The 15142-nt window shown below is 52.6% G+C and overlaps 1 protein-coding gene across 1 annotated transcript in view; it reads left to right on the top strand.

Moving 5' to 3' along the window:
- The window catches only part of usp43a (ubiquitin specific peptidase 43a), a gene marked incomplete at both ends in the record, with an annotated part of 58484 nt that overhangs the window by 2043 nt on the left and 41299 nt on the right, over positions 1 to 15142 (top strand). Inside the window, one exon of the mRNA XM_084441421.1 lies at positions 4082 to 4228. Coding sequence (XP_084297547.1) covers positions 4082 to 4228 — 147 coding nt within the window. The remainder of the gene's footprint in view (positions 1 to 4081; positions 4229 to 15142) is intronic.

Raw genomic sequence — 15142 nt, 5'->3', positions numbered from 1 at the left:
GTCTGTTCAAGACTCGAGTGAAGATGCCAAAGTTTGCTCTGAGGGAGTTGTGCACTTTGCAAGAGTGGAGGCGGTTTTATCGTGCTTCCGTGACCCTGGTGTTGCCATGTGCGCGCGTGTGTGTCTGATAGAGAGAGAGAGAGAAATAGTTGTCTATCATCCTGTGGGTGGGAGTGGGAGTTATGTCTACAGGGATGGAGAGACTGCTGAAAGACTCCTAATGGCCTCACTGACCTCACAGGGTGGCTGACACTCTATTTGATCACCATCAGCCATAAGCAATATGCTTTCATCCAGTGATAAATAATGGTAACAGAAACAGTTTAAAAAAAAAAAGTTAAATGTTTTTGTTTTGTTTGTAAACCAATGACATCCACTCTTTAAAGAAAGTTCAAATGATGCCCACATACTGTACAGTAGTACAGTGTCTCATTTTAAGGATTTGTTCCTAGAATATCAAGATAGAAAAACACAACCCCTCCCCACCACCCACCTGTCAGATTAACTGTCACGGTGTTGTTTAGCCAGCCAATAGCAAGACGGGTAAGTTTGGGTTGTTTGGGACATGGCAGCTAGTGTGTGACAGCCTGTGTGGGATTGAATGGCTTTGTTTGTGTTTTCCTGTCTCTGCCCTCCACCAGCTAAGCGTCACACTCACATACTTCCCCAGTGGTGGAGATAGACACACACACTTACACACACACACTCTCAGTGGTAGAGATACACACACACACATACACACATACTCACAGTGGTAGAGATACACACACACGTACACACATAATCTCAGTGGTAGAGATACACACACACTCTCAGTGGTGGAGATAGACACACACGTACACACACACTCTCAGTGGTGGAGATAGACACACACACACTCAGTGGTGGAGATAGACACACACATTCTCAGTGGTGGAGACAGACACACACACACTCTCAGTGGTGGAGATAGACACACACACACTCAGTGGTGGAGATATACACACACACGTACACACTCAGTGGTGGAGATAGACACATACTCTCAGTGGTGGAGATAGACACACACATTCTCAGTGGTGGAGACAGACACACACACTCTCAGTGGTGGAGATATACACACTCCACACTCTCAGTGGTGGGAATGTACACCACCTGGAGCCTGAATCACACCTCCCTCTCTCTCTCCCTCTCTCTCTCTCTCTCTCTCTCTCTCTCCCCCCCCCCCCTCTCCCTCCCTGTATCTCCACCAGTCTCATGGCACAGCCTGGTTATTGAGCTGATGAGACAGGAGGTTTCAGTACAGTAAACACTGCAGGGCCCTTACGTATCCATTAGTCATTAAAACTGTTTAAGACTACAGTATGTTATCCTCTCAGACAGTTTTGTTTCAACAGACAGATTTCATTGTAATAACAAATACAGTACACTGTATTCGAAGCGTCATAGGCAGACTGTACATGTTGACTAAGGTTGAGCTTGCGATCTACAGCAAAAGTCTGAATGAAGGACAGCCGGGCAGTACTGTTAAATGTTTCCTATTCCTTATCATGCTTCTGTCATATTACTGGCAATAAAAGGGCTCTGGTCTGGTGTCATGTCCCGCACTTAAAATGGCACCCAGACGACACTTGGTGGCTATGTGTGTAGCTTTGACAAAAAGGCTATAAAGTAAAATAAAAATAAAAAAACACTGCAAAAAATATCCCTGGGATATGTGTGCTAAGAACCGCAGTTTCCAATACACATTTATTTACTACATGATTTATGTCCCGAGGCATGACATCGAATAAATCAATCTCTCTGTGCTTGAGCCATAACAACACCCAATCACGTCGGGACGGCAGGGGCGCCTAGTGTGACCTGCCCACTTTATCTTTGTGAAGGGGGCGGGCGCGGAGCTGTAACGTTGCGTTTCCCTCGCGATGGTATATTTACTGCCGCGGCCTCAACTTTGGTTTAAACCTCTCGATCGCAGGAGTGGGGAGGGAACGTTTCCCAGATTGTAAACCGCTCAGGGGCGATGATTACCCTCAAAATCCATCTCCCTCTGTTCTGGACGGTTGTGGATCGGGCGTGGGGGGGGGGGGGGGGCGGGGGTAGAGGCGTTAAAGCGCCTATGGCGCTGGCGGGTCAGCGGCGGAGCGCGGGCGAAGCGATGGGGGAAGGAAACGTGACTCGGGCCGTAGCGACGGATACTATCCAGGCTCAGTCCAGAACACCTGCGGGACTCTGGGAGTGTGTGTGTGTGTGTGTGTGTGTGTGCGCCAATGCATGTCAGTCCAGGCCCCTCTCAGCCTGTTGTCTGACAAGGTCCACCTGACAGGCCAGGGCTGGCGGAGTGGCAGAAATGTGTTCTTGAGGGACAAGGATTCGCTTGATATACGGCCTCCCTAGGATGAGCCGTCCATATTTATCACTACTTACTTCAGTGTGTGTGTGTGTGAGGGGGGGGGGGGGCGCATTTGAGGTGATGTAAGGTAAGCAGAGCCTATCAAACCTACCTCCCAGCTTTAGTGAAGCCCCACTGTCCTGTCTCTGTCCTGTCTCCTTCCTGCACCCTGTCCAATGTTGTCTAAACGCTGTGCACCTCGGCGTAAAAAGCAAATTCCTCACACTTTGTAAAACTGCAGGGCAATAAACGGATTCTGATTCTGAAAGGGCAGTTTCTAAAATTGTATCTGTCGGTGGGTCCAGCGGTCGAGAATTTGGAAATGGATTTGTTTAATTTTACATGACTCACTCTTCCTAAGTTCCATTGAGCAGTGACATAATCCATGCAGTTTGGAATGCCTGATGTGCCCCCCCCCCTCCCCCACCGCCCCTGACAGTTCGTGACCTTCCTGGTTGCCCTGGAGACCTGGCTGGCTGTGTTTGTTCAGAAAGCCCCTCCAGGTCAGGGGTTCTGTCAGCTCCGAGCAGCTCGAGTGTTTATTGACGTCACCTCTCTCCGACTCTCGCTTTCTCTCGATCGCTCCCTCCCCCTGGTTGAGAGACAAAGGGGAATTTAAGACTGAGCTACCAGCGTCACAGCACACATTCTTGTAAAAAGGCACATGCACCCAAATTTGAATATGCCCCCTTCCGATTGGTGCAACGCTCCATGCTTCACGACATGAAGCAAGTCATGCTCTCTAACTGAACTTGGACCCTCCTGGGTTTTATAAAGGGAACAACTTGCGTGTTCTTGGAGATATTCAGTTACGAGGATAGCATGGAGAAGTACAAACAGCCATTAAAGAGAGGGACAGATATGATGAGTTTATGGAGTTGGGTTACTCACTGGCAGACACTAAAACATAGCGGGTTGACCTCTGGATGCCTGAAGAGGAAAAGTTGCGAGTGCATTAGAATGCCGACCCCCGCCTCCCCCGTCCCAGTGAAGCCATAATGGCTGAGTGATGTCATCAGGTTTCTGTTCCCAGACACAGCGGGGCCCTCTGTAACCTTGGATACAAAGACGGGCCGGGCCAGCGTTCACCCCCCACCCCTTTCCCCGCTCACTTGCCCGTCGAAACGCCCTCGGCGCCGCCGATATCGCCGTCGGCTTTCCCACGTTGCCCTTCCGGGCCGGTAGCACCCACGGCGTTGCCCTTCGACGGGCCCCGGAGAAGAAGACGGAGGGTCGGCCGGCTCGTCCTCATCCGCACCTCCCACCGTGCCCCTCGTTGTGATTAAGATAATTAGCGAGCTGTCTCGGGGGGGCAGTGTTTGTGTTGAGATGGCGGCGGTATGATGCGGTGATTTATAATGAGACGTGGAGTGGCGTCCTGACCCTGTCACTCAAAACCTGGAGGGAGGGAGAGGAAGAAAGAAAGGGAGATGACTGAGGGGGAAGGGAAAATAACCACCTGGTAGACATGACGGCGTTATTAGTATTATTTTTTGCCCAGTCACCGTTTGGAGTTGCCCGAGAACCCTGTCAGAAAAGCTTCCGACAGATGTGACGGAACTCGGAACTCTCTTTCAAACGATTGGTCACGGTCGTCAGTTTGAAAGGGGAGTTCTCCGGCTGTTCTCCTCGGTGATCTCCTTCATCTCCACTGGTCTCTCCTTCTGCTCATCTCTCTCTCTCTCTCTCTCTCTCTCTCTCTCTCTCCAGAGTATCGTGTCCAAGTACGGCTCCCAGTTCCGGGGGAACTCGCAGCACGACGCGCTGGAGTTCCTGCTCTGGCTCCTGGATAGTGTCCACGAGGACGCCAGCCCCACTCTCAACAACCACAACAGCAAGACCAAAGCCTCCGCAAAGGTAAGGGCCGCTCAGACACTGTTATAGGCGGCCATGTTGGGTAGGTAGGGACACTAGCTGTGTCCCGAATGGTAGGCAGCTGCCTGCTGCCTTGCTGTTTAACAAGGCAGTATCCTTTGGAGTCTGGATTGAAATGGTTTCCAAGGAAGCAATGCGTAACAACGTCATGGTGTCATGCTCACCGAAATACCTGTCGGTCCATCATCGCTAAAAAATCTTTCTGGGAAAAAAGTGTTTGCTGAGCAACATATGAACTTACCAGTTGAGAAAATGAAAAGCCAACAAACTGGTAGTTATGCCGGCCAGCTAACGTGTTCCCAAGTAAATGCTTGTCTGATACGTTAGCCTAGTATTCGACTGTCTGTTGGTCCCAGTATTGTATAGCATAAGATGAAGTAACAAGTTTGTTTTTTATCGTGTTCTTTTACCAACTGCTAAGACAACAATATAGTAGGCTAGTTACTTTACCTACGGTACATAGCTAGATAAAGATATTGGCCTCCAATTTGTTAAGCTATTTGTTCCGATGTTTCTGTTGAACCCCTCAGTTAAGGTATCTAACAAACGCAACTAGCGTAGCTAGTTCTTCTGTAGCAACTAGCGTAGCTAGTACTTCTTTAGGCTAACGTTAGCCTACAGAAGCGGAATACAAACATCAGGGTAATTTTGATAAACTGGCCACATTTTGGGAATCTACATCGCCTGAAAACATATTCAAACTTGACTCATGGAGACAAAATTGCTCTCCAAAATCATTCTTTTTTCCGGAGCAGTGGAAGAGGATTGTGGGATATCTTGACCAACAAAGGATACATCTGTGCTGCCTTCAAAATCTGCCCAGTTGGAGGCACCTCAGCAGGCAGTAGGGATGTCACGGTGTGGATTTCCCCCACCGACTAATAAACCCATGACAACACTGGTGTTACCGATAACCCCGTCTAGCCGAGGCCTACAATAAAAGAGAGTTCACTTTAATCTAGACCTTTGCCTTACATTGAACAGTACTGTTATGTAGCCTATATAAAATAGGTGTTGTATGCCTCCACGGATTGCCTGCCTTATTATTTTCGTTACCTTACAACTATAACATTAGCTGTTTTTTTTTTTACAGATATGTGGCCTAATGAATTCATGAATTACATTCTTTAGTGGCCTAATGAATGTAGACCTACAAACTATTTCCTTTTTAGCTGCGGGGCTGCTGTCTCGTCAGACTGGCCGATCGAGTGCTGTGTGAGTGGTGAGGAGGAGGAGACGGCAGCCCTGGCTGTAGACCTACACGGCTCTCTGAGTTCTGTAGGTCTACAGCGGAACGGGATATGTCAGATGCTTTCGAAGAGCTTTGTCAACACAATCATTCCCCAAATGACCAGAAAAACCCGCTAGATTTGTCGCTAGTCGCTTTTGCCCAATTTAGTCGCCAAGGGGGTCTGGAAAGTTGCCAGATATAGAGACATATAACAAAGTTGGCAACACTGGAATTGAAAGTGAAATCGGATTCCTCTAGTCTCCACTCTGCTGCGTGTGCATGCGGAGGGGCAGATCAGACGCTTGTTTGAGTTTGATGAGCGGCGCTGATATGCGAAAATTAACTAAATATGTAAAACGACGGAGGGGGCGGAACACAATGGTGGGTGGTGTTAAAGTAACGACTCGTTGAAAACACGGCGTACGACCCAACACCGATTAACACCGCTAACACCCACAACCGTGAGAAGCCTATCAGGCAGCATATTTGTGAATATTCGATTGGGACATGACTTGATGCCTCCCCGCCTCCAGACGCTTCCTGGATAGCAGTTTGGGACACAGCCACTGTGTCCTGTACGCTTGGCTACTAAGCTACTCGTTGTGTTGACCAGTGCTGTGCCACACCTCTGCTGTACCTATGAGCAAGATGAGATGATCCGCGTAGAGCAGAAGAATGACATTTAACAAGCACTTCTCTGTGAATCAGGCTGATGTCTGAATCTTGCACCTCCCAGCAAGTCTTGTATTCCAGGGTAGAGAGGATAGTGAGACGCATGAGAATACTCTAGCAGCCCTTCAGGTGTAAGAGTTACAACAGCTTGAGTCATATCACCTGTGTCCCGCGCGTGACTACACACACTTACCCGCCTGCTCGGCAATTCACGTACGGCAGAGAGAGTTCCTCAGCCGTGCATCACAGCAGAGTCGGCCATTTACCCAGAATCCCGTTCGCCTTCTGGCCTAGTTTCCAAACTGTGTGCTTTTCCAAACGGTGTGCTGCTTGTGACAGTACCAACGAGCATCTGTACGACGGGCCACCAAGGGCGAGTAAGAAAATAACGCATAATAGCATGGTGTAATAACAGGTGTAATAGCACCTGTTTAGTTATTTGGCAAACCTAGTAGCACGTGTTCCTTTGAGTCAAGCCAGATTTCACACGTTCTCTGGAACGTTCTTAGCCTCAAGAGATTGGGGAAGAGCTTGTCTCGGTATCTCTACGGGGCATCCTCAATCCTTTCATATGCTAAACCGTCACCGGTGATTACTGTTAACTGCACGCCCCCTAACGAGGCAATGGCAGCTTAACGAGCGGACCCTCTCATTAGAAGAGGCGGCCTAGTACCGCCTCGCCGCCGCTCGGTCTCGTCCTCCCCTCTCGGCTGTCCTTGGGCTGCCTGCGTAGAATAGCGCTCGTTTGCCCCGGTCCGGGTCACCAAAATCAATTAACGGCCATTCAATAGGAGATGCACAAATCCCTGGACGATCCCTGTCTGTCCGCTCGCACAAAAGTAGACGAGTCTGAGTGTAATTACCGCCGCTCTCTCGGCCTGAGTGAGTTTGGGTTAGGGTTTGGTTTAGGGTTAGGGTTAGGGTTAGGGTTGGGGTTAGGGTTAGATGAGAGCTAGGGTTAGAGCTCTACGGAGCTCACGCCGGGCTCGTCTGAATACGAGCGAGTCGGCTGACGGGGCCTCTGAAACCAGGGCCTTTGTGTGTACGCAGGGGGAGGGAGGGGGCATCTCCTGTGAACGGTAACTGGAGAGGCTGTTGAAGAGGAAGCCCGCTGCGAAGGGTGACATCCTCCACTCTCTTTCTCTCTCTCTCTCTCTCTCTCTCTCTCTCTCTCCCTACGGTTAGTTCACCTTGCAGTGAACAGATCAGAGCGATGCAATGAGAGACAAGAGCAGACTGCGGATGACCCAACTGTACCTGTTCCTTCATTTTATGCAGACAGACACCTCTCTCTTTCTCTCTCTCTCTCTCTTTCTCTCTCTCTTTCTCTCTCTCTCTCTCTCTCTCTCTCTCTCTCTCTAAGATACAGAAATTGGACATGGTAACCTCCACCGCCGCGAAACACCACAGTGATGAACCCTGAGTGTGTTCCCCGTCGCCCCCCCCAGCCCAGGCTCCGCCTCGACCGCACCCTTCTCCGCGCCGACCTCCGGTGCTATTATTAGCCAATGAACGTTTATTATTTCTAATCGCCGCCATGATGCCTCCTAATAGTAATACCCCTCCGTGCGGCCGCACTAATAGAGAGGTATTTTATCCCATATAAACAGCTAAGGGCTCTCAGTCTCATTAGCTCCGCCGTGTCGCCATAAAGCTGCTCTTGCCTCCACAGACGAGCCGTGGCGAGAGAAAAAACAAACAAAAAAACAGGGCTTTCACAAACTCTCTCTGTTCCGTTTCTATTATTTAAAGCGTATTTTTTCCCACTCTGTAACTGAATTCATTCGCTGTGAACAGCATAGCTCGCTCGCTCCTTCCCCCATCACGACCGGGCAACTTGCGCTCTCTCTGTTCGTTGACTGGGGGTTCGCCAACTCGTCTCATCTCGTACAGCGAGCTAGAGCAGCGCCCCGGTGAGCGAGCGTGGCTTCGGCGTAGCTTGACAGAGGGCCAGCCTCACGCCGTGCTATCTCCTCAGGCCTAACAGATGCCTCAAGGTCCACAATCTCTCGTTCAGGTCAGACTCTTGAGGAGTCGACGGACAGAAAAGACGAGGTGAAGGGATGAGGTAAGATTGATGGATGAGGTTGTGGGAGGGGAGCGCAGAGAGGGGGTTAGAACGACACCGCCCCATCATCAGGGGGGGCCCGGGAACCGGGCGTGTCCGGTGGACTGTGACATAGCGCTCGCTGATCGGGCGGAAACCCGAGACGAGGCGCGTTCCTGGCCGTTCTTGTGTCAGAGTCTGTCAGTGAACGGCATGACTGCTTGTGATACTTTTGCCACTGCTACTTCTGCCTCCCCAACACTAATTCTCTGGGGCAGCGTTGGCGTCGAAGAGGAGACAGCCATTTTATTACAGTTGCCTCTGAGGAGGGATGGTCTCTTCATGCGTGTCTCAGTCGTCCCTCCTCAAACGTATATGGGGCAGACAGGTGCACTGGAACACAAGAGGAGATATCAAGCTCAACAAAATGGCTACAACCTCCATTTTAAAGACCTCTTCGTGCGCGCGGGTGAGAGTGATCCTGCGTCGAGGGACTATCCTGTTCGCCCCGGCATACCTCCAGGGGTGTGACCTGCCGAGCAGGTTCGCCAGCCAGCCAGGGGGAAGGTTACGCAAGATTGTGAGAGCAGAGGCAGCTCAGTAATGTTAAGCCTCTTCACAATGGGGCCGATTTCCGTCGGCTTGGTTGGACTCTCGGTTCACCAATGCTAGAGCCGCTATCTGGTTTTGACATCTAGCTTTGAGGCTAGATGTTGATAGCCTGACGCGCGAGATGGTTTGCTTTGCATAACCATCTGGAAACTGTTTGGAAAACGACAGGCACTTTCAAAAATACTTGGCAGGTGATTGGATGAACCATCTGTCTATCACGCGCTAACTTAAACCGCTCCTTGCCGTCGTCACACCTAAACCCGCCCAGCGTACAGCTGTTTGAGTTTCCTCATAGAACACTGATCGGCGAGATCGTCTTCTGATCTGGCACAAACGGATCTCTATGGAGAGTATCCAGACTGATTTGTGAGAGAAACAGCATGTGAGCTCGCGAGATCAGGATCGGTCTCACGAGGCTAAGACGTTACAGAAGGTCCCAGAACAGGTGGGTTTGGTGTAGGTTCGAACTGACATGGAAGGGGAAAGAATATTTCACTTAATCCGCATCAGTCTGAGAACCAACAGGTGTCGTGGAAGTCAACATCAGAGCTGCCCTGTTCCAGACTTAATAACTGAGATTAGAGTCGGTCTGAAAGAACTCTGACATCTCATTCGTCCCTGGGCATGCATCATCTCTCACCGCGCCAGAGGATCAGTGAAACTAACCCCTCCATCTCCGGGGTCGGCCAAACCAGCGTTCCCCGGCGTCATCAAAGAGGGGCCTCCGTTTTCCCACCCGGACGAGCCCACGCAGCAGTTACAGTTTGGCCGCCGGTGATCGGGGTCAGAGCCAGCGCTCTTTAAAAAGCGCATCTCACGCTCTCACCCCGTGGACAGCAGTGGGAAACAAGCTCTGTCATCTCGACACCGATGCAGCCGCTCGGGCATTACGTATGCATTATTCTATTTTAAACGTCGATAATGGTCCGCTTTTTTGGGCGGGCCCTGGGCGAGTTGACAGGATTGGGGAGAGGGAGGGGGGGGCGTGTGAGGAGAATAATTTTTTTGGCTCATGGCTCACGGCTCATAGCTCTGTGCATTTATACTCATTGAGCCGTGCCCTGCTGTGTCCATGTGATGATGCTACTGAATGTTGTTACCAAACAAGAAAAAGTTTCTCATCTCCTAGCAACACAGAATGCTTCGTCTCTCCAGGCCAGTCAACCAATGAAATATGTGCGACATATAATGACGCGGTGTGAGCCGCTAGAAATTTGAGGTGGTACGAGCCAAGTGGCTCACAGCCTGCGAGACGTTCCAAATGCCGTCAATGAGCCAAAAATGTGGCTCACGGCTCACAAAGTATAAATTAGGCTTAATACTCCGCTGGAAGTAAACCGCTTAGACTTGGAAATTCGGCCTCGAGGCCCCGGCGAGCGATGCCCTCATCGACCCGAGCCAAAACTGTGGGGGTTGACGTCTGCGGGCGGACGCGGAGCTGGCCGAAGCCCCCCCACCCCCCGGGGAGCGGAGATTGTTCGTTCGAGTGAGTGAGATCGGGCGTCGGCGACGAGTGGCGGATCTGCCGACTCTGTTCTCACCTTCTCGCCGGTCGAGGAGCTCTGCTGTCTCTTATTTGTGATGAAGGAGGGTGTTACGGGGGGGGGGGGGGGGGCGGCAGGGCAGATGCTCCCCGTCTGCCGCAGCTCACCATACAGTGGAGGGGGCGGGAGGGGTCGCTCTTCGGCTCGTCCCTCGTCCTCCTCTCCACCACGGCCTCCAGGCTGTCCAGCCTCGGCCCAAGAACAGAGCCGCGTGGCGTTTTAGATCTCCGCTTCAAGGCCGAGTCAACAGCCCCTCTCTCTGAAGCATCTCTCCCTTCTGAGACATCTCTCCCTTCTGAGACATCTCTCCCTTCTGGAGCTAAATGGGGCTACTGTGGCTTCCCTCCAGCATGTTGGACTGGGATGAGATGTTGAGGTTCAAATGTCGCTCATAATATTCCTCAATTCCCCTCTCGCCATTTCACTCTCTTGTTCTCTCTCCCTCTCTACCTCTCCCTCTGACTCATCCCTCCATCCTTGTGGTCAGTGATGAGCTGTCCAGTCGTGGCCAGACGGAGAGTCCGGTGCGTTCAGGGGGTCGGGGAGGGGCTCCTTACGCCCCGGCGAACCGCCCACACACTCTCGCAGGTTACTTCAAAAGACGCTGCCCCCAACCCCCACCCCCCCACCGCCACAATCCGATTAGAACCACAGCGACATTTCTGAGATGCCTCGGATTCCACGTCGCGGAGAAAGAGAGAGAGAGGGAGGGAGAGAAAGAAAGAGAGGGACGAAGGGAAAGAGAGGAACGAGGACGAGGCGCAATGGCCAGAAAAGAGGAAGGCGAGAGCGAGGCCCCCCGAGGCGAGGGGGGGGGGGGGCGGAGCCGTGGAAGAGCGTCGTGGTTTCTCGGCTGACTCCTCCTGCAGGTGTCGCAGTTTACTTTTCCGCAACCGAGACGCAGGGCGGCATGCCGTACGGCGAAATGAGGCGAGCGCCGTTTCCCCCGGTCGATGTCCTTTCCCGCCTGTCGGGCACAAGCGGAGCGAGCCCCCGGCGTGGGTAAGAGCGCCGGCGCCGGCGTGGGAGCGTGCGGTCTGAGCGGACAGGGCCGGGGACCGAAAGAGTGGAACTAATCCCCCCCCCCCCCCCCCCGCCACCACCACCACCACACCCCAGCCCTCTACACCCCAACCCTCCCTCCCTAATGGGATTTGCTCAGCGTGGAAAAAAAAAGTTTCAGAAAATCTCTGCTCTATGAAATATTTCTCAACGCGCCTCCTCTTACTGGTCGACTTCATCCATTATTCAGCCGTTATCCGCTTAAGTGTCTTTTTAAAGCCCCCCCCTCGCCCCCCCCACCTCCCCCTCAACGCGACTCAATCTACCAGCTATTGAGAGATGAATGATTGAAGAGACCGTTTCGACTTCGCCCGTCCCCTTCTCGCTTTTACTCAATAACTCCATTACTGAGGGGGATAAAGAAAGTTTCAGACGCACGTTCGTGCCGCCGATTAATATCGAGGCTGCAAAGAAGCTGTTGACAGCGCAGGTTCTTTGGCTCTACGGATTCATGCGGCGAGCTCGGACGGCTGCGCGTTCCCTCGCCACGCCCCGCGCGTCCGGGCCGGCTACGTCGCGCGTCCGATAAGCCGACGCTTCTCGAAGGCCTCCGGTCGACGTCGGAATCGAGAGGCGACTCCGTTGACGTCGTGGCCTCGGGGGCCGAGGCCGTGATTCCCACTGGTGATAAATAACATCTGCCCGCTTTCTGGCTTTGATCGCTTTGCTCCGGGGAACGTGCTAGAAGGAGAACGATGGAGGCAGGGAGGGACAGGTCTGAATTCAGATGAGACGGAGAGAGAGAGAGCGCTTTTTTAGCAGCACTTTAGCGGCTAATGTGGGCTCTGTATTGACCAAAGGACGGCTTTTACGGCCGGAGGTCAGACGGGCCATTTCCCCTGAAAGCTCATGTATAATACAATACTTCCCACTTGGCATTTACTATCGCCTCATATCTCTCCCAAGTTGTATCTTTTGTTTTACGAATGAAGGGATGTTTCGGTAATTGCATTGCCGTGGGCGTCCGGATTTGAAAGGCATTGGATTTAGTGTCGACCGGAGGCCCTGTAATGGCTGTCCTGGAGCCCAGTGGTCAGACTGACCCGAGGGCCCTGTAATGGCTGTCCTGGAGCCCAGTGGTCAGACTGACCCGAGGGCCCTGTAATGGCTGTCCTGGAGCACAGTGGTCAGACTGACCCGAGGGCCCTTTAATGGCTGTCCTGGAGCACAGTGGTCAGACTGACCGGGAGTCCTTGTAATGGCTGTCCTGGAGCCCAGTGGTCAGACTGACCGGGAGTCCTTGTAATGTCTGTCCTGGAGCCCAGTGGTCAGACTGACCGGGAGTCCTTGTAATGGCTGTCCTGGAGCCCAGTGGTCAGACTGACCTGGGAGTTGAGATGAAAGCCCAGCTGGGAAGAACAAACAGCTCTCCTCACAGCATGAGACGTCCCACCAGGAGAATGAGCTCTGAAGTGAGGCTTCTGACCTGAGGCTGTAAGGTGCACTCCAGAGAGGGGGGGTGCAGAGAGGAGAGGAGGGGGGCAGAGAGAGAGAGGAGGAGAGGGACAGAGAGAGAGGAGGAGAGGGACAGAGAGAGAGGGGAGGGTAGAGGAGAGGGACAGAGAGAGAAGAGGAGATGGACAGAGAGAGAGGGGAGGAGAGGAGAGGGACAGAGAGAGAAGAGGAGAGGGACAGAGAGAGAGGGGAGGGTAGAGGAGAGGGACAGAGAGAGAAGAGGAGATGGACAGAGAGAGAGGGGAGGAGAGGAGAGAGACAGAGAGAGAAGAGAGGGACTGAGAGGGACAGAGAGAGAAGAGAGGGACAGAGAGAGAAGAGGAGAGGGACAGAGAGAGAAGAGAGGGACAGAGAGAGAAGAGAGGGACAGAGAGAGAAGAGGAGAGGGACAGAGAGAGAAGAGGAGAGGGACAGAGAGAGAAGAGGAGAGGGACAGAGAGAAGAGGAGAGGGACAGAGAGAGAAGAGGAGAGGCGAGGGAGAGAGTAGAGGAGAGAGACAGAGAGAGAGGGGAGGGACTGCGAGGGAGAGGGACAGAGAGAGAGAGAGAGAGGAGGGACAGAGAGAGTAGAAGAGAGGGACAGAGAGAGAGGAGAGGGACAGAGAGAGGAGAGGGACAGAGAGAGAGAGGAGAGGGACAGAGAGAGGAGTGACGGAGAGTGTAGAGGAGAGGGACAGAGAGAGGAGAGGAGTGGGGGCTGTTGAGGAGAGAGACAGAGAGAGTGTGGAGGGGTAGGGGAGGAGAGAGAGGGGAGAGGAGGGGAGAGCAGAGAGGGACAGAGAGAGTGTAGAGGGGTGGGGAGAGTAGAGGGGTGGGGGGGGGTACGTCAGTGAGCCTCGGGGCGGGGGGTCACAGCGGAGTGAGAGGAGAGAGCAGGCAGATAGATAAAGGAGGAAAAATTGTGTGTGTGCGTGTGTTCGTGCATGAAGGCTAGCGAGCACCCTTTTCCACAACACGTGTGCGTACGCCAATTAGCGCTCCAGATTAGCGTACGGCAATTAGCGCTCCAGAACCACGATCACGACACGATTCGGAGAAACGTCCGGCCTCGTGCAGCAGAGGTCAGCCCGGGGTCATTTCCATTCCTTTCCTCCTCCCCACGAGCCCCGGGGAGACGCCTCCAACTCACCCTAGGACCCCCCCACCTTCTACCCGACCGAGAGGCCTTCCTGCTGTACCTGAGACCCAGGCTCGCCGCGGGGCGCGCCTCTTAAAAGCGCCGCGACTGAACCCGGGTCCCACAGGGGGGCTGTGAATAATTAAGAGCCCCCCCCCCCGTCCCGCCCCCCCCCCCCGTCCCCTTCCCTCAGGGGAGCAGACAGGACCTTGAAGTCGGGAAGAGTGGAGCCCCGTAAGAGGCAGGAACATTAGCCCCGAGATCGATCCGCGGAGGAGGCAGCAGGACGCACATCCGGCCGGCTTCTTCCTGTCCTCCTCGTGTGTGTGTGTGTGTGTGTGTGTGTGTGTGTGTGTGTGTGTGTGTGTGTGTGTGTGTGCACACGCTGGTTGAAGGACAAATACTGAGCTTTCTAAGGGCACTTAGCCTCGGCAAGAGAGAGTTGTCCCTCTCATACATACACACACACACACACACACACACACACACACACACACTGTCCTCTCCATCCCTTCCTCCCTCTCGCACACTCACACACACACACGCACACAGTCACATTGTACTCTCCACCTCTTCCCCCTCTCTCTCCTCCTCCACTTCACTTTCAATATCTCTCTATCCTCGCAGGGCAAAGTAATGGTCCTGTCCCACTTGTGTTGCCAGCCACCCGTCGTTTCCACAAACACACACACACACACACACACACACACACACACACACACACACTCACACACACACACACACACCTTAGAGGATTCAGGTACCATACGAGAGACTGCGGCTTACCTCACAGGTTGTCATTTAAAAGGCCTCTAATGGAGCCCACTATTATATGAAATATTAATTGCTTTTCTTAGGAAACATTTGATGGAAAATGTGAATATTTCAAGAGGCAACTCACCCGAACAGTTCAGGAACACTTGAAACGTTCAGATGCATATAAACTTTTTGTATAGAGAGAGAGAGAGAGAGAGAGAGAGAGATAGAGAGAGAGGGAGAGAGGTGTCACAAGCTATCAGTAAGGTGAGGATGACTCATAAGGAAAACCTGAGACTGAGAGAAATGAAAAATTAATCTCTCTCTCCTGTTTAAGAGTGTAAAATCAATGCCTCGCCGTGTCAAGAGGCATTCCTCCACACCGTTCTCGGACAGACCG

The sequence above is a fragment of the Borostomias antarcticus genome (genome assembly GCF_949987555.1).
Source record: "Borostomias antarcticus genome assembly, chromosome: 7".
NCBI classification, from domain to species: Eukaryota; Metazoa; Chordata; class Actinopteri; order Stomiiformes; family Stomiidae; genus Borostomias; species Borostomias antarcticus.
Note: the sequence above shows the minus strand (reverse complement) of the source record. Positions and strands in the feature narration are given on the sequence as shown.